Raw genomic sequence first — 26,313 nt, forward strand, 5'->3', positions numbered from 1 at the left:
CAGGCTTTTGCTCGCAGTTTCGATAGTCGCGATGGTCAAGACCATCGCGACCATCATCCTGCACGCTCGTATATGCTGGTGACCCACAGCTATACGAGCGTCCAGGAGGACGCTCCATATTAATGGAGGTGGGCCCTGATTCAGAGCGAGCGCTCTGGTCAGAGCGTCCGGCTCTGAATCAGGGCCATTGATGGTTAACTTTCAATGGTTTTGCCATCGATGGCAGAGAGCCATTGGTTCTTCACCATCAATGGACGAGTGGGAGCCGATGGTTTTTTTTTTTTACAGGCCAAAGTTTAGCCCCACCCACCAGGCCACTAAGCCCCTCCATCTTTTTTGATTGGTCCGCAGCACGCCGTTCCCCCAGCAGTGGTGGCCATGAAGAGGTGCAAACCATCATTGTTTCACCATAGATGATTTTTGTGCCATCAATGGTAATCACGATGGACCTATCAATGGTAACCATCAATAAACACCCACCGATGGCCATCCCTACCTCATTCCTTTGGACACACTGACTGACGAAGCTTCTCCCCTTCCCTCTCCCATGCTGCTCTGGCAAACACTGTAAAGTCTTTGTAGCCCTGCCCCTGCTTTGACTCCACCTCTCTTTCAGTCTCCTCATCTACAGCTGGAAGCCTTGCAGTGCAGTCTTGACTCCTGCTCTGCACTGCAGTGGTAATCAATGGCTGGAGGGCACACACACACACACACACACACCTTAATCTGGCTCTAACTTCAGATGCACTTCTGCTCTCATCCACCTGCCTGGCTCGTGTCCTTGCCTGCAACAAAACACCCAGTGAATATCCCAGCTGTCGCAGGACTTCAACTGGTGCCAGTCAGGGCAATATGAACATCAATTATGACACTGCCCCTTCTCAGGCTAGAGCTTTACACAGCCCAATGGAACAAATGGTTCTGCCATACAGGAGCCAGGTGAAGAAAAAGTAGCCACACAGTTACCGACCCAAATTCGTAATAAAGGGGTTCAGCCCAGGGGGCACATGCTTCCCTGCCCCTCCAGTCCAGGCCGCCCTTGGCCTATGCAGATCTGGATGTAAGTGAAAATACATCTGTTTGGAGGTGCATTTTTTGCACCTACAGGACAGCTTCAAGTGCACAAGGATGATGATGACTAGTAGCAAACCAAGCGCACACGCAGATGTGGTTGTATCTCAAGATGCAATCCCAATTTTAAAGTGCAACAGAATTTGTGTCTGAAGCTGGCTGCGCTTCACATTCTTTTAACCAATTTAGCCCAAGTGATGCAAGGTCCAATGCTACATAGAATCCTTGCTTGGTGGGCACCAGGTTTAAAAATAAAACCTTATAATTAATTACATTTGTTTTCCCTTTCCTTCTTAAAATAACTACAATGTCCGCCTGGATTAACAGGGGTGCTACAAAGAATAAGGAGTGGTGATATAAATTACTCGGCTTATGGCAGGCACAACACCTTCATCCCTGTGCAGCACTACAGTATATAGGCCCTAATAGTTACCCATAAGCTTGGCTGCCTTCCCCAGGGTTTGGAAATTGGAATTATGATTCAGGGCCTGATTCAGACCCATTCGCTAGATGCAGCCGCTCGCTCCCTGCATATGCAAATTCAGCTAAGTGTCGTCAAGGCAGGCGATCGCACGGCAAGGCATAACCGCGCCCACTATGTTTTGGCGAGAGATCACTTTGTGTTTACAGACGCCCACCAGCCTGTCTTTAGCCGCCCACTAACGCACGTCATCTCCAGGAAGTATATACAACAATCGGTACATTGGGTTCCATCGGATCTGACCGCAGCGCTTGCGGTTGCCTTTACCCTACAGCAAGCACTGCAAGCATTTCCGTGTAAAAACCAGCCAGGTGACGTGTACTATGACCCTGCCTATTAATTATGCATGCCTCTGAAACGGCGTTGAAACGCTCAGGCACGCCTGCGTTCGCACTTTCACTCCCCCGTTACTACTGGCTTGCCCCTGTTACCACCCACAAACGGCCTCTCCTGTCACTCATTTCACTGGGCTGGCTTTGCTGGGCGAGCGAGCGCTTCTCGATCGATCAGACTAGTTTGCGCACACGCACTGCGATGCATACGCATGCGCACATTGGCAAACATTGCCAGCAACGAGCGAGTGCTTGCTAGCGACCAGGTCTGAATCAGTCCCTCAGTCCCTTCTTTAAACCTTACACAATTCTGTGTTATAAATTCAATATACTGTTCGCAGTAAACCTAACTGCAGGTTGATTGATTGATATCTTACCCATGAGGATATGTACCAAACCTAGGAGAGTGATAAAGTAGAGAGATAAAAAAGACCAACCAATCAGCTACTAACTTTCACTTTACAGGCTGTGTCTGAAAAATGATAGTTAGGAGATGATTGGTTTGTAGTTTATCTCTCTCCACTTTATCACTCTCCAAGGCTTAGTACATCTCCACTCCAATGTTAAATGCTATGACATAATTTGATTGAATTGCATTGCAATTAATGATCTTTATACTATCCCTACCCCATCCACTGGTTTGTCATTTCCTCTTCCTATAACTATTTTACGTGTTGTCCATGTTGAATAAGCAATAAATATATATTATAAGGTTAACTTCCCAGTGCTTCTGTAAAATATATCTGTAAGAATGAAAATTAACAACAGTAATATTTTCTGCTCCATGCATATGTATCCCTTATAATATAATAAATACCTTTTAAAGTTTCAAATCATCTGTTAAGGCATGTAAAATAAATCCATGTTGTTTCATGTGTTGTAGTTATGTTGGCTGTGGGATCAGTTACGGATTTGCCAGGGTATGTGGGAGGACAAAGTAGCAAAATTAATCTTCTTGTCAATTTTCAAGCAATTTTTTTTTCTTTGCCTTGTTATTACATCATCAAACCACAGAGGATGTGAGTGAGTTGTGTGCTTACACTGTATCATCACTAATTACTTTTTCTCTAATTTATTACTTTCTTTTATAATGTTTCTGAATATAGTCACTTATAAACAGCTTTGCATTGGCAATCAGAGCTGCTCGTTTCATTCATTTTGTGAAGCTCTCATTAATTTTAAATAACGTTCCATTAGAATAAAACATGTTTCCTTTTCTACTGCATACATTTAATTACTTACTGGTGTAAGGAATATTATTGTGAGAGCTATCTATGCCTGGTTCTCTTTGTGCCTCATTCTTTTTCTCCTCATGCTGAAGCAATATCACAGCCACTGCCAAGAAACTGGTGCTACTTTAAATTACATTTTACAGTGCAAAATGGCAGCCAGCCCAAAACACAATGAATGTAACATTAAAATGTCACCTTTAATATTCCTAGACTCACCAGCAACTGTAATATGTGACGATTTATAATCACCCAGTCCCAGATGGTAAGAGAGAAATAATTTGTATTTTTCTTTTTATTGGAAGCTCATACACTAGACAAGGGGCTCTAAACCTTTTTTAGTGAGGACCCACATTATATCTGTGACACAGCTTTACAATACATAGTTTAGTATTTCTTTAACCCCTTTAGACTATCTGATGCGTATATATGTTAGACTGGGGATACTATTATATCTGAGTTGACATGCGTGAGTGCGCACACACAGGGGCATATCTACAATGGGTGCAGGGTGTACGGGGAACACGGGCCCCTGGGTCCAGGGGGGCCCCGCACCGCACACCCTGCACCCATACTATTACTTACCTCTCCGGAGTCTCACGTCGGCATGGGGGTCTGACGCTGTAAAACGACTGGAAAATGGCCGCGGCGCCCATTTTCCCGTCGTTTGCACATGCGCAGTACAGGGAAAATGGCCGCCATGGCCATTTTCCCAGTGACCTGTGCATTCATTATAGACTCTGGGCACACTCTAGTGCCCAGAGTATGTAACTCCGGCACTGGCAGCGCACAGCTCAATGCGCTGCCGGCCGCCAGGCGGAGAGGAGGGGGCCCATGTCGGAGACTGCACATGGGCCCCCTCCTCTCTAGAAACGCCCCTGCGCGCACACACACACACACACACACACATGCACACATGAAAGATAGGGTGTGTTCTTTTGATTTGAAATTTCAATGTAAGGGGTAGGCATATACTCCGTATTCTGTAGACAGCCATTCTTTATTATTCAGAGCCATTCAGAATTTGGTCAGTATTTTATTTATTTAATATTATCTAGAGTAATACTTTTGTGTACCCTTTTACTTTTGGCAAAACTCTCCTTTCCCCTCCTTTGGAATCCCCCATTTTTTAACCCTGTAGAGCAGGAAGGCAGAGAATGGGGCTGTCAGTGTGTTGTGTTGTGGCCTTACATATCACGCTGCTGTTCTTAATGTCAGTAATAGCCTAGAACCACGGCACTGGATGTGATGTACAGTACGTGGGTCATATCAACAAAGACTATGAAATCCCAATACTCTGCCCATCTGCTCTGCAAGGTAAGGAATAGCATGGGATGGGAAGATTGACGTACAGTGAGGGTGATAATGACAAACAAGTTGGGTGAGGAGGATTATGATATGGGGATGTTAAGGAAGGGAAAACAAATTACAGGGTATGGGGAATTAATTATATATACGGAAGATGATATATTACTTGCTGAGAATCAGTTACAGACAGAGGTCCTGATTCAGAGCCGGACGCTCTGACAGAGCGCTCGCTCTGAATTAGAGCCGGTCTCTTTTTTTTTTTAGAACGGCCTCCTGGCCGCTCACATAGCTGTGGGTGACCACCAACAGCTATAGTGAGCGGCCAGGAAGACCATCGGGCTTGCGACGAGACCCTTGTGGTAACAGAGCCGAAATCTCTCCCAATGACATCGTGATGTCAGTGGGGCCGCCCCAAACGGAGGCGTTCACATGGGAACGCCTCCATCTGGGCAGCCACCCCCCGGCCCGCCCACCAAAGGGGGCGTGCTGTCACTCAACATCGACAGCACGCCGCCTTTGGTACGAGACCCGGAGCAACGGATAGACCGTCGCTATCCGGGTCTCGTGCATGCGCATGACGGAGCCGGCTCCGTCGTGCGCATGCGCTCTGGGCCACCATCGACTCAGTTGCGAGCGCTCAGCGCTTGCGACCGGGTCTGAATCAGGCCCAGAGGGAGAAGGCTGATTGGGAGAAAATAATTGTGGGGGAGAGTTGTAGGGGACGAGCAAGGTATGAATTTCAGGTGTTATGAATGACATATACTGTGTATCATACTTCCCAACTAATAAATAGCCTGATATTTGGGGACTTGCTTTATTTTGATGTACAAAGTTAGTGCAGACATATTGTATATTAAAAAAAAAAACTGGAGGCAACTGCTGTCTGATATCATAAAATTAGATAGTTACTAGGGACGTGCGGGTCCGGTTCTCAGAGAAACGACAACAACCGCATTTAGGGGTTCCGAGTCGAACCGAGTCCCGGTTCGGATCTTCCTGCGGTTCGGTACTCGGATTTAAAAACTGAACTCGGGTTTTGGATTGCATGCTAACAGGTCAAAATGACATAATTTTATCTGGGTTTTTTATAAAATACAGATCCAAATTTTTTGAAGACACTGCACATTATACATAAATGTATTTAATATATTAAATGTATTTTATTTTATCTTACATACCAATGGTAGGCCTGTGCTGGTCAGTGTCTGGATGACAAGTTATGTGGACATCCTCCTGATGACTGCAGTCATGCTTGCCCCAGTCTTGCTTGGTGCAATGAATGAGAACAGACTCTCTGCCTGTGCAGGAAACATCATCCAACCAGATGACACCACTGCTCTCCTCAAAATCATTTTCCAGTGAAATCTTTCCATACCTGAGAAGATGAATGTAACAGGAAAGTTTCATCTAAAATACTATTAAATGACTAATTATATTGTATTGTACCACATAACTTGATGAACTGGTAGAAACGTGTGGTCAGGTAAACAATATGTAGTTATCAGACTTTAACATAAATTCAATAGTTGTCTAATTAATTATTTATTAATTATATGTGTCAAGAATACTGGGCCTCCAAGAGGTCTATCATACCTCTTGGTGGCCAAGGGAGCATGGCACAGCAAGTGGGGGCATGGCCACACCCCATTGTAAAAACCCCATTGTGTTCTGGGTACTCTGTACCCTAAAGACATAAGTAGGGATTATAAATGAAACCATTTTCAAGTGATCTGAAATATATTCATAATTATACAATGGGACCATAGGCGTGCACAGAAGTCGGTACAGGGGTGCCACAATGGGACCTCCCCCTTCGCCGGGTCCTGGACTACTCCATCCCAGGACATAGACACTCACCTGGGAGGCCATGGGAGTAATCTATGTCCCAGAGGGAGGGGAGGACGGTGTAGTCCATGACAGAGTGGAGGGGGACGTCCCATTGCAGGACTCCCTGTGCCAGCTTCCGCACACACCTATGAATAGGACAGATTACACTCATCTTTTGAAATACATTGTTTTGAAATGAACATTCTCATGGACAGATCTGGCTACATTTGTTCTAGGTTTACAACTTCAAAGCTGGGTACAAAATGGTCCTGCAGGAAATTAAGAATGATGACGAAAACGGTGCACCAAACACACAGCAAGGGTCCGGCACACTATCCTTAGTTGTTCTAATTATTACAGTAAAACAATGTCTTTCATTCAGAGCGTGAATATTATATATAGTAGATTGTTATGAATAGTATACTTTCTTTTAGATATATTGAACATTTCTCCACGTCTACACTGGATTATTAGCAATCCATCTGTAATACAGTATGAAGTACATCTACAAAGTTAATTTTCAAAGAAAAAAAGAAAACAAAGTTATGTGGTGTAGACATATGAATACACACACGGTTCCATACATTGAAAAGACAAGTTACAAAGACAAGCAGCAGATGTCTTCTAGTGGGCCTTATGTAGATGAATAGCAGCAGTCATTGTGGGTGGTGTTCTCTATAATACATGTGTTGTACGGCCTGCACCATTAAGTCATGACCCTTCCTCTTGTTTCACAGTCTGTTTTACGCAAGTATCATTCGCCTCGCCATGCACTGGTATTTTGTGTTACAATACCCTATAGCACAATAAGATTCCAATAACAAGATTGTGCATAAATACCCTAAAAGCACACTATTGAGAACCTTAGGGAATTTGACCACATTCATATGTTTCCCAGAACAATAAATATTTTAGTGAAGATGATATTTTAATGAGACATCAGTAATCAGGGATTATAGATGCTTCAGTTAACCAAATAATTTAGTTTTTGAAACAGAACAGATGTTATTGATATATTATCTTCTGCCAATCCATCTACGTCTTTTCCTGTTCTATGCCGATCATAAATCAGCTTCTTTACCACCCTGAAAGAAAAAACTGTTGGCCATATTTATTGTGTAATCCAACAATTGTCAATATTCCCAAATCAGCAACATTCACAATGAATACCACTTTGCCATCTAAAGCAATGGAAATATTCTTATCTGAATTTGGACACTTGTACTCTAATAATGTAGCCTCAAAAAGTGAAACTAAATGGTTTACTCGCCTTGGCCCTTGGTGGCACCTATATTCTCAGGGGTCTATATACTAAGCTTTGGATGGAGATAAAGTGAATGAAGATAAAGTGCCAGCCAATCAGCTCCTAACTGCCATGTCACAGGCTGTGTTTTAAAAATTACACTTAGGAGCTGGTTGGCTGATACTTTATTTCCATTCACTTTATCTCCTTCCAAGGCTTAGTAAATAGACCTCTCTATTCTTAGGTAAAACACAGACAACAATGTATGATTTTAGTCATTATAAATGAGCTGTTCAGACAGGGATGTAGTCAGCATCCCAGCAGACGGGATGCCGAACCCGGTGAGACTAAATGTATTCACATATAAAATAGCTGTAGGTACCAATCTATGAGTAGTTCATGTCACCTTATTCTGCCTTTTAATGTTAAAATATCTAGCTATCCACATAATCATAAGTCTTTTGGGTAGAATTTAGCTATAAAATAAAAAAAAATAGCTGAATCAGTTGTGCAGGAGACCTCTATAAGGGCACTAGTTCATCTAAATATAATATCAATTAAAAATGATTTTCTTTAATTTAGTTTAATTACACTTACTTTTAAATCGTACATAAATGACAACATATTTATTTTACTATGCTAACATGGAAGATATCCCATTCCCCCTCCCAAAAGGAAAATATAAAAACTTCAAAAAAGTATATGGCAGTGCAGGAGCAAAGTGGTTAATAGAGTCGGCAAATATCATGGTAAGTGCCCATTTAACAAGAAAAAAATGGCACAATATAGGGCCTGCTCTCACTGCCACTCACAGTGCTGTTTATATAAAGGCTGCTGGTATTTAATCCTACTGTGCCGTGCAGCAAGTGGTAGTGATATTTTACCAGGCAGCATTTTTTTTCTGCCCTCTGCCACGATGAGTGAGGATCAGCGGAGGGAGAGGACAGAGAGAGGGAAGGGGGCGGAGAGTTGGAGGGATGGGGAAGAGAGTGGGGAAAGGGGACGGAGGGCGGGGCCAGGCGGCGGAGCTGCAGCACTGCATTATGGGAAATGCCCTGGATGTTAGCTACCCGCTGGGACATTGCCACACCCCAGCGCAGCTGGACTCCTGGATAACCTGGTGAATTAAAGCGGTCTACAGTATGTACTAAGCCATGGAGAGAGATAAAGTGGAAGGAGATAAAGTACCAATCAACCAGCTCCTAAATGTCACTTTACAGGCTGTGTTTGAAAAATGACAGGAGCTGCTTGGTTGGTACTTTATCTCTGTTCATTTTATCTCTCTCCAAGGCTTAGATTATAGACCCAAATCTTCACAACATCTGGTAATTCTCAGACACTGCTAATTTTTAAATACAAGTCCCATAGTGGTTGTATGGGCAGGAAAGCAGCCGAGTGCTGCTCATCACAATTAGACAAACTGTGGTATCTGGCTTAATAAATACTGGAAAGGTCCTTAAGCACATTTTACCATTTGAAAATCGCTTATCACTCGTTAAATGGGGCCCTAAGGGGGTGATCTATCAAGCAATGAAAAGAATGAAGTGGACCAGTGGAGTAGTTGCCCATAGCAACAATCAGCTTTGTGGAAGTATTTATCAAGCACATAAAATGATAGGTAGAGGCTGACTGGTTGCTATTTGAAACTTCTCCATTGGTCCATTTATCCTTTTTTCCACTACTTGATACATTACCCCCTATGTGTACTCTTTCTAACTCAGGGCCTGATTCAGACCCGCTCGCGAGCGCTGAGCGCTCGCAAGCAGGTCGATGGTGCCCTAGTGCACATGCGCACGACGGAGGGAGCTCCGTCGTGCGCATGCGCGAGACCCGCATAGCGATGGCCAAGCCGTCGCTATGGGTCTCGCACAAAAGGGAGCATGCTGTCGATGGTGAGTGACAGCACGCCCCCTTTGGTGGGCGTGCCGGGGGCGTTGCTGCCCAGACAGAGGTGTTTCCATGGGAATGCCTACCGTCTGGGGCCGGCCCCACTGACATCACTAGTGATGTCAGTGGGAGTGCTTTTGGCTCTGATAGAGCCAAAAGCACTCCTGGGCTTGCGGCAGCAAGACCCTACCGCAGGGTCTTGTCGCAAGCCCGATGGTCGCGATGGTCAAGACCATCTTTTTGACCGCTCGCATAAGTTGTGGGTGGTCACCCACAGCTATGCGAGCGGCCAGGAGGTCGCTCCAATTTTAGGTAGGTGGGCCCTAATTCAGAGCGAGCGCTCTTGTCAGAGCGTCCGGCTCTGAATCAGGCCCTCAATCCAGATAAACTAGTTGAAACCAAATCTTGCACTGTGTTTTTTGTTTCTCTTTCCTGATAGCTGCTGACCAACAAGGTGTCTGAGACACAGGAAGGTCACAAAGGACACCAAAGTAACAGCTAAGGATCTGCACGCCAGTTCTCCAATACTCTTCCTTATATAAATCAATACAATCAATCATCAACAAAAATAAATAAAAAAAATACTGAAAAACAATCCAGCAACAAGAAATATTTTGGGGGCATTCCTCCTGTCAATCACAGATGCCTCTATTTGTTGTGCCAAAGATCTGACAGGCTGATATAGCTGGTACTCTGGGCAAATCTGCAATACTTTTCTGTTAAATAATTAACATAAAATGAACCTTACTTAAATCCAAGTTGGCGGCACACAACTTGTGTGTTCAGGTCAGTCCACCCGTCATCACATACCGTTCCCCACTGTGAATTGTGGAATACTTCCAGGCGACCTTCATGGCTACCTTTACCACTTGCTAGTCTAAGGAAACCATCTGTATGAAAAAATATATAAATGACAGAATAATCACACATCGATTTGGAATAACAGACCTCTTTGTTGACAGCTCTTCATTTTCAGGGTGGTTTCTAAATTCCTACAGCTAGGTGCAAATAAAAAAACAACAACAACAACTCATTGCTGAGATTAAATTATTATATGAAATAGAACCTCTTTTTAACACTTTGAAAGGAAGAGATGTGCATGACTTGGTGATGCCATTTGCCTCATAAAGTGGATGAGGCAAGCCATATAATGCCCACTCAGAGATCACTAATGGGGGCAGGACTTTGATGATGCCACTCATGTCACCAAGTGAACATGATAAGGTATATCGACACGAGGCTATGTCATCACCATGCCCCTGTCCAATCAGCATTCACTTGTCTACCTTGCAGGCAGGTAAAGATCCGTCAAGGACAATTGCCTGCTTTTCCAGGTATCTAGGTTCAATTGTCCAGGAGTCTCCTAGACATTCTATAATATAGTTATTTGTCCTGTAAGGATCAATAAAGACAAAATACAACTTGATCTGTAATCAGCCATTTTAGGTTTACAAAGGTATTCTATTTATAAATGTTGGCTTGCATAATAAAAAGAGCATTTGCCATGATCAAATTGTTTAGGCTCATGGATTTATAGATTCATTTGTCTAGTGACTTCACAAATGACCCTAGTACAACAAAAGTGCAATATGTAAGAGGCACTACATATGAAAATGTGAAAATTCAAGAACTTGTCACATTTGACCATATATGAAATAACCTGTAAATAACCACAACTGAAGATAAATATAAAATATGTGAGCCCCTTATGATCACAGTCATTTGCATCATTGCACTTGGAAAAAGTTAACTTTTTTTACCAGGTAAAATGTATGTACGTTTTTATGTCCACAATCAGCTGCAAACAGCTCTAAGGGTTCGCAAAACTGCCACAATTAATAAGTATCCATATCTCTGGGGATATATTCACTTTTAATAAAAATACAACTCCTATGTACAAAGAGGAACTCGCAGACACAGCGGTTGTGGTAACCCATCACACAATCTTTACGTGCGTTAAGAAACAACACATATGATAACTTTGTTGAACAACAGCTAGAAGAAATGACACAGTTTTGTGCAAGAGGGTACTTACCTAATAATATCCGAACATCTTTGGCATAGGCTAGAAAAACTTTATACTGTACACACATCTTACAAGCCTATTAGGTTAAAGTTCAGGATACATTGGTTATCACAATCGAATATGATACCAAGGTATTAAAATATATGTAAACAATGGCCTATCCTAAACTCTGTTTCTAAGTCAAACAGCATTGATTTCTTTAAAAAAAAGGTCCCAACATCAGAAGAAATCTGAAAACCTTAAATAAATGAAGGGGGTGGTCTCCATCCTAATATTAGTATTTTGAAAACACTTAAACCTACAGTAGGTACAGACTGATATTCTAAGGGCTGTTCCAAGGGCTAGGAAGTGACCATGCCCCTTGAAACGCACCTGATGGACAAAGTTGTACTTTTGTGAAGAAGCAGTTTAAGTCCACATTTCTTGCAGATCACAGATGAATGGAATTATGGGAGTTGTACTTATACAACACTCAATGCACAAGAGATTTACTTCCATTTCAACCCAGATGGGATACCTGCCAGTGGTGTGCAGGACACTCCTGCATCCTCTGTGTGCCCACAGTTGTGTTCTCCCCATGAGCTCCGTTGACACTCTTCTATAGAAAGCTCATTTCCTGTGCATTGTACTTCATCCAGAATAATTGGACCTATACCTTCTCCAAAATGAGCTCGATTCCATGCCTTTGCAATACCCCTGTAAGCAAAATGAACATAATGAGTACCCTAGAGAAATGCCAATGCAATAAAGAAAGAAATAAACAGTGTCAAATCATGCACAATGAATCATATATTATATTATAATATAGTATAAACACTGCTGGGTTAGGAATTTAGGATGGGAAATATATATATATATATATATATATATATATATATAATTTTATTTAATATTTATATTATTTTAATAATGATTTTTAGTAAAACCATTAATAATGGGTGAAATGAAATGTGTTTTTTTGTTTACTTTTATTATATAATACAGTTTCAACTATTTTTTTGGGAATAAAACACCCCACAAAACCTTGTTTACAACTTTATTATAAAATAAAAACATCTTTCTTTATTATTTAATCCATCATAAACCAATGGAAAATGTGTATTTTGTAATCTATTGTTCAAATTAAAGGTGATGCAGCTGCTTGCTTCAAGAGCTCGCTTCTGAATCACTGTAACCTGGAGAAACCAAAAGTCTCATATTGTGCCAATCACAAGAATGTTCTCTTGCTGTACGATTGTTATTGGCTAGTAGCTTAGGAAGTCCTTGTCACATCAATTCAGTGACATTTGGTTACATAACAAGAACTCTGATGTGTCCTCTATTACAGGTCTTCTCTTTCAAGGGGAAATATTACATTTGTAACTTTGCAGTTATTTTCTTAGGATTGAAACTCCTCCATAGATTATAAAATGTGCTAGAGCACGCTATGGCAAAGTAAAAATGTGCAGAAATATAAACGTGGTGGTGTGTTGGGGAAGGGTCTAAAAGAGAGTCACTCTGGCCAAGTAGATAGTTCATACAGATGTTATACATTTAAATCTTGACTGTGCTTTGGTACATAAGGGAAAATGTGTTCAGTTTGTTATGCAAGAACTTCTCTATGACCCCCATTTGTTTACAAGTTATTTAACCTAAGTACCCAACTTTGATCACAAGCTGAAATAGGTAAAGCAGGATTATAGAGAGAACTAAATAATTCTTACTTAGGCAAAGACTGCCTAACTTCTTCATGTAGAAGAGAACTTACAATTAAATAAAACTGTGTTGAACAATACAGGCAATATAATTATATAATAGGTTCGAATTTGTGAACTGTCAACAGACAGATTTTAAAGACATGATAGGGACATTATTTCAAGTAAAGAAAAACTTCAGCCATGAATATACGGAATTTTGATAAAATTTCCCTTGTTACTCCACTTCTGTAACAGTCCGCACTGCATCTATCTAGCTTGACATCTTGTACTTTATGCAAATTGACCCACCTGTTTCTGCATAGATACACCAGTCACACATCATAAATAAAACGGCAACAGATGGACTGAGCTACTTTCCATTAAACTGCAGTCAGAATCTGGCTAGTGCTGTGCATAAATGATAGTGTCGCTTCTCTGATAACCACACAGATCATGTCTTCACCATTATTATTATTATTATTATTATTATAGAGCGACAAACAATTTAGAAAATCAAATCATAAGTTCACCATTCACTGCTCCCAACACAATACTACACAAATGTCAAACTTGGTTAAGGAGATCTGGAAGTCATCTTTCAAGAAAGTGTAGTCATGCATGAAAAAATAAGGTTTATATTTACAAAGTGGCGGCTTTTGCAAGATGCAGCCACTTTCTGGGGGGTTTGACTTGAAAATTTAAAGCAGAACTAAAATTAAGTACAATGCCTGGAGTGTTTTACACTTAACATTTATTACATTTTGAGGTCAACTTGCCGAGAAACAGTGTCTTACAAAAGCCGCTGTTTCATATATATATCCCGAATTGTACTTAAAATTAGCAGTAAAGCTGCATTACAGTTAGTTAACTCTATATCTAGGTTTAGATTTACTAACTGTGGCACTTTTGCTGGTTTCAAAGAGTTTCCTTTACCTGTTGATTCGTCTAAATCATTGGCATGGCTATATTGTGTCCATTACCCTTTAAAGAACTGCTTGAACTCAATTGTTATTATTGGCAAATGTGAGATAAAGTCACTAATCAATCATTACAAAATACAAAATGTATTCTACTTTAGTTTTTTTGGTTGCAACTTTAAGTGTGTTTAGTGTAATGTAAATAAGTGCTGCATGATTTATATTCACAACATTTCCTGCAGAATTTGTTTGCTTCACCCTGAACAATTGTTCCTTCAAGAGCCACCCAGAACATGTGGTTGTTAAACAGACCCAAACTTAATACTCCTATGTCAATTGTTAATTGTTGGTATGAAGTTGTTCTGCAATGCTTAAAGCAGCAAATAAATAAATCACTGTAGCAGACTAATAAAAGAATGTTGTTACCATTTTACCTTGATATGTTTCTTCAGATTGCTATTAATGAATCACAATTCTGCATATTTTGACAGGGTCACATGATGTAGTGTGCAGAGAAGCTTTGGATCAACCCTCAGAGCTCTATATTCACTACAACATCCTCCTCCATCTTCCCCTTCTACCATCACATGACATGCTTAAACCCTGTAATCGTGTGACTGTGTAGCTGACTGACTGCATCTGGAAGACATACTTGTCTCTACTAAGACGTTTTCATAAGGAAATAAGGATTTGTAGAAAAACATGCATATAAAGCTATTAATCAGATATTTAACCCTTCGGTGTGATCACAAGGTAAAACCCCCTGTGCTAAAGAAAAATCATGGAATCCTGCTTTTACTATTTTGGAAAGGTGGATTACTGGCAAAACAAGAATCACAAAGTATTTCATTGTGGTGTTTAGAAGACAAAATAAAATCAAGTTTGCTTTTGGTTACCTTTTTTAAATTTCAATAAAAAAACATTTTTTGTTAAAACATGTATGAAGTGTTAGAATGAGTAAAAAGACTAAAGGTATTTTCTGAAAATACAAAGTATAAAAAAAAGTATAATTTGTGTGGTTATCATATAAAAAAATCAGTGATATTGATGTTGGAATGTGATGAGCGCTAACACCGAAAAACAGCCTCAGCAGAAGGGTGAGAGAATCGTCAGTAGCAAAGGGGTTAAATAAAAACAATTGTAGGACTGCTGCATTCGTTTTTTCTAAATTTAGTATGAACACAATCATCACAGAAATCAGTGTTTCCCAACCTCAGTACTCAAGACAAACAAAATGTCCAGGTTTTAAAGCTGGATACACACTTGTCGATATATTGTTTCTTCGAACGACAAACTATATATTGCGAGTGCATCAGTGGGTGTGTACACCATATCAGGACTGCACTGCATCACAGCCGATGCCGGTATATCTTGCAGATAGAACGGTACATCTGGCTGTGTGTACAGACGACCCACCAACTGCCCTTACACTTGCATCACAGATGGGTGGGCAAAGTTAAATACCTGCCCAGTTGTGAAGTCAGGCCAGAAACATCGAGCAACCAATCTAAGTGTGTATAGCTTACAAATCGGCCTCTGGGATGGCGGATCGGTCTGTTGACCGATCCATCATTTAACTGTGTACCCAGCATAAGAATAGTTATACTGGAGCACAGGTGACTTAATTAGTACCTCAATTATTTAAATTTAATCGTCTGTGTTCAAGCATGAATATCCTTTAAACCTGTACTGTGTCTTGAGGACTGAGGGCCTGATTCAGAGCCGTTCGTAAGCGGCCGCTTGTTCGCTCTGAGCGATGTTCGCACAACTGCGCATGTGTATGGGTCATAATGCCAACCAGTCATTGCGGTCGGAAATCGTGCGCTCGTAAAACAGCGAGGGGCTGCTAATTTGATTGACAGAATGTACCGTTTGTGGGTGGTAACAGGGGAAGGTGCATGAAAACGGGGGAGTGGAGATCAGAACGCAGGCGTGCCTAACGGTCAAAAGGGCGTTTAATGGGAGTGCATAATTAGTAAAGGAGCGTCATGGACAATGGACCAATGCAACGGACATGTAGATTATTTATCAAAGTTCTGTTTTTCTGTGATGTTCTTGAGTTTTTTACCAAATGTTCTTTAAATAATTTTGTTGTTTGGCTAATCCTCAAAATTTTCACAATGGCATTTAATTTTCTGTATTTATACAGCCTTGCCAGACAGCCGGGAGGAGTGGTTGGTTGGATGTTTCTGAACACAGCCTGTTTAAAATGGATTATCTATATGGTATGGGAAACTATTGTTTTTATTGTTTATTTTACGAAATATACATATATATAAATATATATATATATATATATATACATACATACATACATACACACTAGTTAGCAGCCTGTCAAAATTCCCCCGCAAAAAGTCACATCTGAGCTTATACGGGTCACTTTTGGTAATTTCTGCTCGCCAGCTTGGGGGGTTGCCTTCAGAAATGTCAGCGCTGGCGGATGGGCTGCGAGTAGAAATGTCTGCATGTCCTCCAACACTTCACAGTAAAAACCGGTACAGGGGGTGTGGCCACATATAAAGGGGATGTGGCCACATGTAAATGGAGCCTGTCTACGGGGGACTGTACACTGGGGGCTGGAGGCACTGGATGGTTACTGTAGTGTTACATAGCAACAGTAATCATCCTGTGTCGGCTGGCACCCTGCCCCCAGTGATATACATACTATATATGAACTTCAAAGTGCACACTAACAGAAAATAGCCAGTGCCGGCTGCCTCACTACACACAGATAGAAAGTATGGTGGTCGCTCACTACACACAGAGCCTGCAAACAGCCACGGAAAGATGGGGGGAAGGGAGCCACCTGGCAGTTTCACTGAGCAGCGCTGCAGGAGTCCGTGTCCCCGCAGTGCTGCTAAGAAGTCTTGAACCCGGTACCAACCATTACAGTGTTGTTTGCCGGTACAGAACGTAAAAAAACGGTACTGTACCAGCTAAAACAGTACAGTTGGAGGCTATAATGTCAGCGACGCAACACAGTTGAGGAGCAGTTAGCCTTATATATCTAGCCAATGATCAGCACTCCCAATGAAGGGTTAATTACCCGGGTGCCATTATAAAATAATGGCAATATACATGCAAGTCAGGGCAGCACTCCTGGGACTTGCATCCACATAATAAACACACTCACAGAGCCATAAAGAGATCTGACATTTCGGGGCTTTAATAACCCGTTTTCAAGGAGCTCCTTGAAAATCGGTTATTAAATACCCGAAACGTTGGATCTCTTTATGGCTCTTTGATTGTGTTTATTATGTGGATGTAAGTCCCAGGAGTGCCGCTCTGAAAGGTGTGCATATATCAGAGCGCAAACACACATTCAAGAGTGATATATCTATCTTACAAAATGGTCCTGTTCATTTTCTTTGAAGAGACCATCTTTGTAACAATCACCTTTGATAAGGATGTATGTCAGGTCCTTTGGGGTATATGGTAATTCTAACATTTTTAAAAAAATTTCTTTCAGAAATGGGTATTTCTGTCAGTGAGGCAGTGATGTGCTGCTTTTCTCTGAGTAGTTTCTCTGTGAGTGATGTTATTTGTTACACTTGTGGAGTGACAGTTGGAAGTAGTTCAGTCGTGCGGTCGGTTATGCTGGGAGGTGTGGGGTCATTAGGAAATTCAACTTCAGGTGTCCATCCAGACGTATCAGGAGAGTAGGCAAGTAATTGATGGAAATGGGCATGCCAGATTTGACCAAGTAAAGTAAAAGTGTTCTCACACAAATGCATCACATGCAGTCCCCAAGATGCATGTGCTTCTGTGGGGTAGCATATCACTTGTGGTTGCTCTTGGTGACCCCTTGATTTGTGATGTTTGGGGACATTACTGCTCTGGGGTCTTGCCCAGGACTCCAGAGCTGCTTGGAAGCCCCCAGTCTCTCTCTTGGCACAGTGGATGATGCACTTCACTGCTGCTCAGGGACAACATACGAGGGGTGACACCCCTCGGATTCAGCTCTGCTATTTTGGTGTCACTCCCACGGATAGTGTTACCCAGGGTAACACTAGTTAAGCAGCCAGGACCACGATTCCTCACCTCTTCCAGGGATACAATTTACCATGTTGCCTCCTATCCTGGATAGGGAGTCAGGATGGGTAATTAGTAGGGCAAGCCCAGTATACGCTATAAATATTTAATCAGCAAACAGTATTAGAGCCGAGAATATTTGTAAAGACACCATGAAAGGTCGCACCAAAGAAAAGAGTTTCTTTTCATATAGAGAAAATTATATTACTCTTCAGAGAAATGCAATACCATATATTTAACAAATCTGTGATCACAGAAGGAGAGTGTGAGAGCCATACTGTAATTTGTCCATAATCTGTCTATAATCCCATTGAAGGACACAATCATCTGTTGCTTAAATCCTACTTCGACATTAATAGATAATACAGTTAAGAATAGATTATACTCAACTGCACAGCAAATGTAAATAGAATGGTAAATCTCTCTAGGACTGTCAAGATATAGAATAGGAATTTCAAAGTACATGTTTTAAGTAGTTTTGTGATAAAATATACACATTTTATTATATCATTTGTGGTCACATAAAAAAAGAGTGAGGGAAAATAAACTTGTAGAATATATATTTTCTTTAAAATCCAAATTTTCCATATAGGCCTACCTGAAAATAATATGTTGCACATAAATTACCAAATAAAATTGTTAATTATGCACAAATATCTTCTGTCTATAAACAATGCATAGTATGATGTAACGACTTGTGCCAAAATGTTACAAAAGGCTGCGGCGTGTGAACTAGGACACTTAGCACATGACATTACTTTGTGTTTGTAAAGGGGGGTATCCACTAGACGATAAGATTGAACGATAATGATAAAATCATTCGATAATCGTTCGATAATCATTCAAACATCGTTTGAACATCGTTTGCAAATCGTGCAGTAATTGTTTCTAACGATGTATGATGCGCGCTCCCGCTGGTCGTTTGATCGTCTCCTCCATCGACTGAACATGCAGGTCAATTTCACTTGATTGCTTACAAATCGTTTACACATCGTTTACACATCGTTCACGCTGAACGATTAAACGATGAACCACTATCTGCCCACTATAGCTGAAAGCTCTCAATCACAGATTAAAACAACATAGTTTATCGTTAGATCTTTTGCAAATCGTTTGCAAATCTTTTACAAATCTTTTGGAAATCTTTTGTAAATTGTTCAGAGTGGAAGATCATATTTCAAGGGAAACTTCAAGGGAAAATCGTTAAGAGGTTGGACAGGGATAAAATCGTCTAGTGGATGCCCCCTAACAGTGACTGTGGTAAAAGCAGCTACTGTATGTGAGAAAAGCAATACTTTACTCATCAGTGGATAAAATGCTTGAGGTAAAATACCTAGCATGCTTTATGGCAACCAACAGAAATTATTTCAGGTGTCAGCTAAAGAGAATATAGCAGGACTATGGAATTATGGGATAAACTGGAAAGAGTAACGGACTAGGTTGGCGTATACAATCTGAATTAATTAAATGCATTCTGCATACTTTCTCTCATTGCTGAAATTACTGTATTACTTTCATCATAACTAGTATCAGAACTGTATTCCATGGTGGGTGAGTCATGGGGCTCATATAAAGACCATGTTTAACACAAATTGCACCAAACATACAGCATGTGCACACCACAATTAGATGCATTTTATGTGTCTACACACGCAGGGGTGCCGAGAGGGGGGGGGAGCGGGTACAGATTACCAGGGCCCGGGCTTCCTGAGGGGCCCGGCGGGGGCCCGGGTACGGCGCCGCTCCTCCTCACAGCAGCCCAGCACACAGCGTGTGCTGAGCTGCAGTGGAGACTGCTTGTGGCTGCTAAACAGCAGTCTCCTATGCCTGTGGGGGGGAGTGATCACACTGATCGCACCCCTCCTGGCTTTGAGCAGGGCTGAGGGGGCCCAGAGCGCCCCCCTCCCAGCGTGCATCTTTTTTTTTTGGGAAGGGGGCGTGGCCACACCTCCCACGATTAGGCCACGCCCCCTATTACCCGGGCCCGCCGCGGCTCTCAGCGGGCCTGTACATACGCTTGAAGGGATGGAACAAATGATGGAGCATACTGCAATTATGGAGTTCCCAGAGGAAGAGATGTAGCTGATCACTGCAGAGGATAGGTGCTCCTTGTCATTAGGTCCTGGCACATCACCACATAATGCAGTGTATCGTGGGTCTATGAAGAGGCAGCTTAGCCAGGGTGACATTATTCTCAGAGAATTGCATCATCATATCCCCCATCCCGTCCATTTCACTAAAATATTCTGTTCAGTAGGGGTATTATGGCAGTGTCACAGGTGTGTCAATGCAAGCGGCTGTGATCACAGAAGCACAGCCGGAACTTGAGGAGGCCATGGTCAGACAGAGAAACTGCACCTGCCCTAGGGTTGGTGCAATTTTTGATGGTGCGACCTATGGTGGCATGTAAGATCCTACCAATCAGTATTACAGCGTGCATGGGCACTAAAAGTGGGTGTCTCAGTCCTTGCTCATTCGGCCGCATGAATGTACACAAGGGAAAGAATTTGTAGGCCAATTGCATAAACTCGCAGACAGGTGGCCGCCAGTAGACATTGCTGCATGTGCTTTTGCACGCAGAATAAAACCCATACACTCTAACTACATGCACATAATCTGTAGGCAGAGCGCTCACCTACCCTATTATTACTATTTACTGCGGAGGTTGGACACCCCCAGACGCCTTTTCACTACAACTTCAGTGCCCCTCTCATTATATCATACATACAGATGTAATACTTCAGTGCTTCCTTCTACTATCACTGTGAGAAATGAAGCCATGCTAGGTAGCTATAAGGGGAAGGTAGGAGGAGCATGGGGATAGAGGTAAGTTTCAATGTTTTTCTTTAGTACATCTTAGGCATTGTGATGCAAATTATAGCATCATCCCTTACCCTAATTATATTCATTGTCAAGTATTTTGGTAAAAGGTCTGAAAGCTGTGTATACTGTATGTTCCTTCCACTGAGGTAATATGGAGACATGGTTAAGAAATTAAAAATATAAGAAGACCTTAGAAAAGAACCGTAGAACTGAACCACATAACTATCTACATTATTTGATCGTCTGCTTCTTGCAGATTTAGATTAGTTTTAGGAAAGCCTTATAAATATCTCAAGCATATTTCCATTCCCTTACTGTATAAGCCTTTACCACACCTGTTTGGAAGGCTATGCCACCTAGCTACTTGTAGTGGTATTCAGTCAGAACAACTGAATAGATAGACTCAGATGAGTACCCCAGAACAAGGATGGTCAGAGGCAGCTGGGACTGGCATCCAGAAAAGTACATCAGTACAAAGAGGTTGGGGCAGAGACAAACATAAGATGTCCCGCACCAGAGATCTTATACAATAAACTATTGCATTTGACCTCTCTACTTGTTGTTACCACTGTTTAATAGAAGAGTAAGGGGACTATTTACTAAGCAGTGTTAGGAGACAGAGTGATAAGTGATAAGAAATTGATAAGGTGCCAGCCAATAAGCTCCCAACTGTCATCTCACAGGCTGTGTTTGAAAAATGACAGTTGGGAGCTGATTGGCTGGCACCTTATCACTTTCTTATCACTTTTCACTCTGTCTCCTAACACTGCTTAGTAAATAGACCCCTGAATGTGATGTGTGGTGCTCCCAGTATAACTCAGAAAGATTAGCTCATGGGATGGTTAGGTACAGGGGGTTATTTACAGCACAATGGTGCATTCATGTCATTGTACTTATAGTTCAAATTATTGTACTTATATTTAATTTATGGTTAAAATTTCAAAATTTGTTAATTGCCATTTAGTTAAAAGATTGGTCTTCCCCTTCAACTCAGTCACTAAATAGTCTAATTTCTCATACTGTGTATGTATTTCAGTACAATATAACCCCCAAGTATGGTAAGTAAGGGTATTTATTATTTGGCTTAGAGCACAGGTTCTCAGACTCGGTCCTCAGGTCCCCAAACAGTGCATGTTTTCCAGGTCTCCTCACAAAATCACAAGTGAAATAATTAGCTCCACCTGTGGATCACTTAAAATGTGTCAGTGAATAATGAATACACCTGTGCACCTGCTGGGTGACCTGGAAAATGGGACCTGTGTGGGGTCCTGAGGACCGAGTTTGAGAACTACTTGCATAGAGAAATGTTTAAAAACAAGAATTAAGTACAGTGTATTTAAAAGGTAAAATGAACAGTGGTAACAGATGCTTAACATTGTCTTCATTTATCCTCTTATTTTCTTCTTAGTAGTGTGTGTGTGTGTTACCAGAAGGTTCAAATCCTGATGTATTAAATAGTTGATACATTGTTACAAAGTATCTATCTCGGGTCATTACCCCTTCTGGCTGTCAGTTTTCACCTGCTGAAATATTTAGCAAGTGCTGTATTATTGCTTAATGTTCCACTTATATTGATACTAGATATCTTTATTCTGGAACAAGGCAAGACAAAGCAGATTTAGCAAATCGCACGTCAGTGTTCACTGATACACTGCCCTCTGATCACCATACTACTGTGATCTGAACCTTTTATATGTGTGTGGGTGCTTGCAGAATACTTTGTAAGATAAGATAACAGGTGAGTTGTGTGAGGGAAATAGAGATGGATTAATGACATACAAAGACTTAGGGGTCTATTTACTAAGCAGTGTTAGGAGACAGAGTGAAAGTGATAAGAAAGTGATAAGGTGCCAGCCAATCAGCTCCCAACTGTCATTTTTCAAACAAAGCCTGTGAGATGACAGTTGGGTGCTGATTGGCTGGCACCTTATCACTTTCTTATCACTTTTCGTTCTGTCTCCTAACACTGCTTAGTAAATAGACCCCTAAGGGCTGTATGTCTCACGAATGACTAGTGTATCTGGATCTACATTTAGATTCATTTTTCTCAGGTATCGTTATTGAAGATAGGGTCCCAATTTTGGTTTAATGCCCAGTTACACCTATGATGGATTTTCTGCGTTTTTGCATCTCAAGAAAATACTAGCATGTGTGGCATCAATCCGGCATCAATCCTTATTAAAATAGCATGACTGAAACTAATCATAATCTACAATTAGTGACACTTGTTAAACCTTACAGTGACTGATGATAAACGTGTGTGGTCAATGACAGGATGGATGCAGCAGAAATGCAGCAATTAGATTACTGGCAGCAGGTAGGAACACAAAAATCTGGAAAGGTGGAAGTGACTAGTTTATAGGAAGTCATGGATGGAGATAGAAGATGCTAGATCATCTGGGTAGCAGTTAGACTGAGCTGGGAACCAGACAAGGCAAAGTATTGTCCAACAGCTAGAGAAGCTCAGTTTGCAGCACTGCAGCCTCCAAATCCTTACAGTCCTGATACTACTACCCTTTCTGTAAAGCAGTTCTTTCTCATATCTCCACTAAAAATAGTCATATGGTTTAGCACTGCCTTGACAAAGGAGCCCACAGGCAAAACGCGCGTCGGCGTTTCCCCGAGTAGCCGCTGGTTACTATTATGCTATAATACATTAACTCTGCTATCATGCACCATCCGATCCGACTTGATAAATGTAAATGATGTGATTAGACATATACAATTAAGTATCACGGGGCTATGTTCAAGTGAGAGCAGGGATCTTTAGAGAAATATGACCTGAGTATTCACAGTGCCGGACATGGAAGCATAGTATGAACAAACACATACAATAGGGGAGATAAATCCTAATAAATGTGGAGCTATTTGTATTTGAAATCCGGGGTTATTAAAGAGGCTGAATTGAAACACTTACATTGACAGGCAGAGAAACATACCGTGAACTCATCTAATAACATATGATACAAACTAAGGCAGGAATAGTTACAGCAGACATTGTAGATATTAAGTTGCAAGATGTGAACTATAGTCTGCACTGGAATTAACTGATATACTGTAGTTATTGAATTCCCTCAGTCAGTATCACATTGCAGCTTTACAATAAACAATAGTTAACTTATCTGGCCATTATCAAACTATAATCACATCAATCTATATGAAATAATAGTGACAAAGAATACTTGTCACTTACTAGTTGATAGCTATTGATCCCTATACAATTTATCACAATCCTTCACAATAAGGTTCAAGACTAGTTGGTAGTGAGACTATATAAAGCAACCAGCGGCAAAAAGGGAATTTTACAGCGGCATACACAGGATTTCTAGAGGGGGGTTTCCAAATGCTTGATTTTAGAGCGAGTGTGGCTAGTCCATGAAGAGGGCAGAATTAGTACTTATCCAGCTTTAATATGCGTCATACAATGTGTATTGTGTGTCATAATTCCTGCATATACAGGATCACAGTAAGTAATTTGATGTGTCAGTAGGCCATCCTGCCTGAGCTGGATGTTTATATTGTAGATGTGAGCACCATTCCAGAGCACTGGAGCAAGTCCGGGAGCCTGGAGGAGCAGAAGAAGAACCTAGCACTTCCCTGGACATATATGTACATATTGGGCTCTATAGCAGTACATCCCTAACAGTGCATGTTTTCCAGATCTCCTAGTTGGTGCACAGGTTATTTATTACTGGCTGATACATGTTAAAAGTTTCACAGGTGGTGCTAATTATTTCATTTGTGATACCGAGAAGAACATGTAGCACTAGTAAAATTCTATTATATTACTATATCTACTGTGGTCATGGTAAGTGCTGGGGAGGGGGGTTTCCAGGCAGACGGAAACCCCCCTGCGTTTGCCTATGTTTTAAATAGATTTTCTAACTATTTTTTTCTTTCACATTCTAACTTTATGCACTATTATTTTAATCAATACTTAATCAATACTTCACCTACTTGTTTGAACACATTATTTTAAAGACGGAATTAATAAAGATTGATTAAATTTGAGTTATTTGTTGACAGAAAACCAATCCATTATCGATCCTAAGTGTAGACCACAACAACAACTCTTCTTTTCTCTTTTTTCTAGACAGTCTGTGGTTTTACTACATGTTCTTTTATTTTAGCACTTCTCTTCTATTGTATCTCCGCTCTCCCTTTAATTTTACAACTATACACAATGAGGTCCTTTAGTCTTTCCTAGCAAGTCTTGTTACGTAGACTATGCATTATTTTAGTAGCCTATCATTGCACAAGCTCCAATTTGGTATGTACTGCAGCTTTTGGTATCATTACATTGGCATCACCACCTGTCTTTCTTCCATTTCCTATGCAACTTTGCATTAAACTAGTCTTCCCTATTGCTGTTTTATTGCCTGCCTACCTTTAAATCACCTAACAAAGTGCCTCCTAAAGACGTGTCCTTTTCTGTTTTGGCCGGTGCTGCGGCACGTATGCCGCGAATAAGTGGCCAATAGTAGGCGCGTGTACCGTGTTCGCACTGTTGATCCCATAGGATCGTATGGTGTGATCCATGCTGCAGCATGGCATACTACGTTGTATGGGTGCGCAGCAATGCAGCGACTCATGGGCCCGTTTGCCGCTGATATGGCCAAGATGGAAAAGGCCATATCTGTATGTCCCTTTGTTAATTAGTTGTGGCCATAATACTATATTCAGCCATTGTACATTACCTATCCCTGATATACACAACCTAGATCACCAATAAGTTTAGTTGCCAATCATACACCTTAATCAAAGGCATATATTTCCCTCAACAGTCTACATTTATATCACCACCTTCATCTTACCTAGTCAAAAAGAATCATATTTGTTGCTATGATCTCCCCTAGGTTAAATCAATGAAATGTTGAATCTTGTAAATTGCTGGATTTCTGATATTCTAGGATTGTATTATAAGCAGGAGATATCATTCCCCATGTGCCCATTGTTTCCATACACTGGTATGGGGACAGTCATTCAACCAAATATGAAAACTGAAAGTTTTCAGAATTTTCTTGCTGGAACTGATGCCAACGTCAGTTCATAGAGCTCAGGAGCTGATTCAGACCTGGACGTTAAGAAGCGTTCGCTCGTAGCTGCTGATGGTTCGCAATGTGCGCATGCATCGCAATGCGCATGTGCGAACCACTGCGAAAGATTGGGGAGCATTCACTCACCCAGCATAGACAGCCCAGCTGAATGAGTGGCAGGCCAAGCCATTTGTGGGTCATAACAGGGGCAGGCCACTAGAAATGGGTGGAGGTATGAACGCAGGCATGTCTGAGCGTCTTAAAGCCACTTCAGAGGTATGCATAATTTAAAGTCAGCATCACAGTACACGTCACGTGGTTGTATTTCACACTGAAGTAATCGCAGTGCTTGCGGCAGGGTATAGTCAACCTCAAGTGCTGCGATCGCATCCGATAGTCCTCGATGTACCGATGGTTACAAA

The 26,313-nt window shown here is 41.4% G+C and overlaps 1 protein-coding gene across 1 annotated transcript in view; it reads right to left on the reverse strand.

The window, feature by feature from the left end:
* PRSS12 (serine protease 12) overlaps nt 1-26,313 on the reverse strand; it is a 249,084-nt gene that overhangs the window by 111,237 nt on the left and 111,534 nt on the right. Inside the window, exons 5-7 of the mRNA XM_088452245.1 lie at nt 11,922-12,100; nt 10,127-10,268; nt 5,600-5,796 (exon numbers count right to left, since the gene is read on the reverse strand). Of these exons, the coding sequence (XP_088308371.1) occupies nt 5,600-5,796; nt 10,127-10,268; nt 11,922-12,100 (518 nt within the window). The remainder of the gene's footprint in view (nt 1-5,599; nt 5,797-10,126; nt 10,269-11,921; nt 12,101-26,313) is intronic.

Source organism: Taudactylus pleione, unplaced genomic scaffold (assembly GCF_031769625.1).
Source record: "Taudactylus pleione unplaced genomic scaffold, aTauple2 ptg000036l, whole genome shotgun sequence".
Taxonomy (NCBI): Eukaryota; Metazoa; Chordata; class Amphibia; order Anura; family Myobatrachidae; genus Taudactylus; species Taudactylus pleione.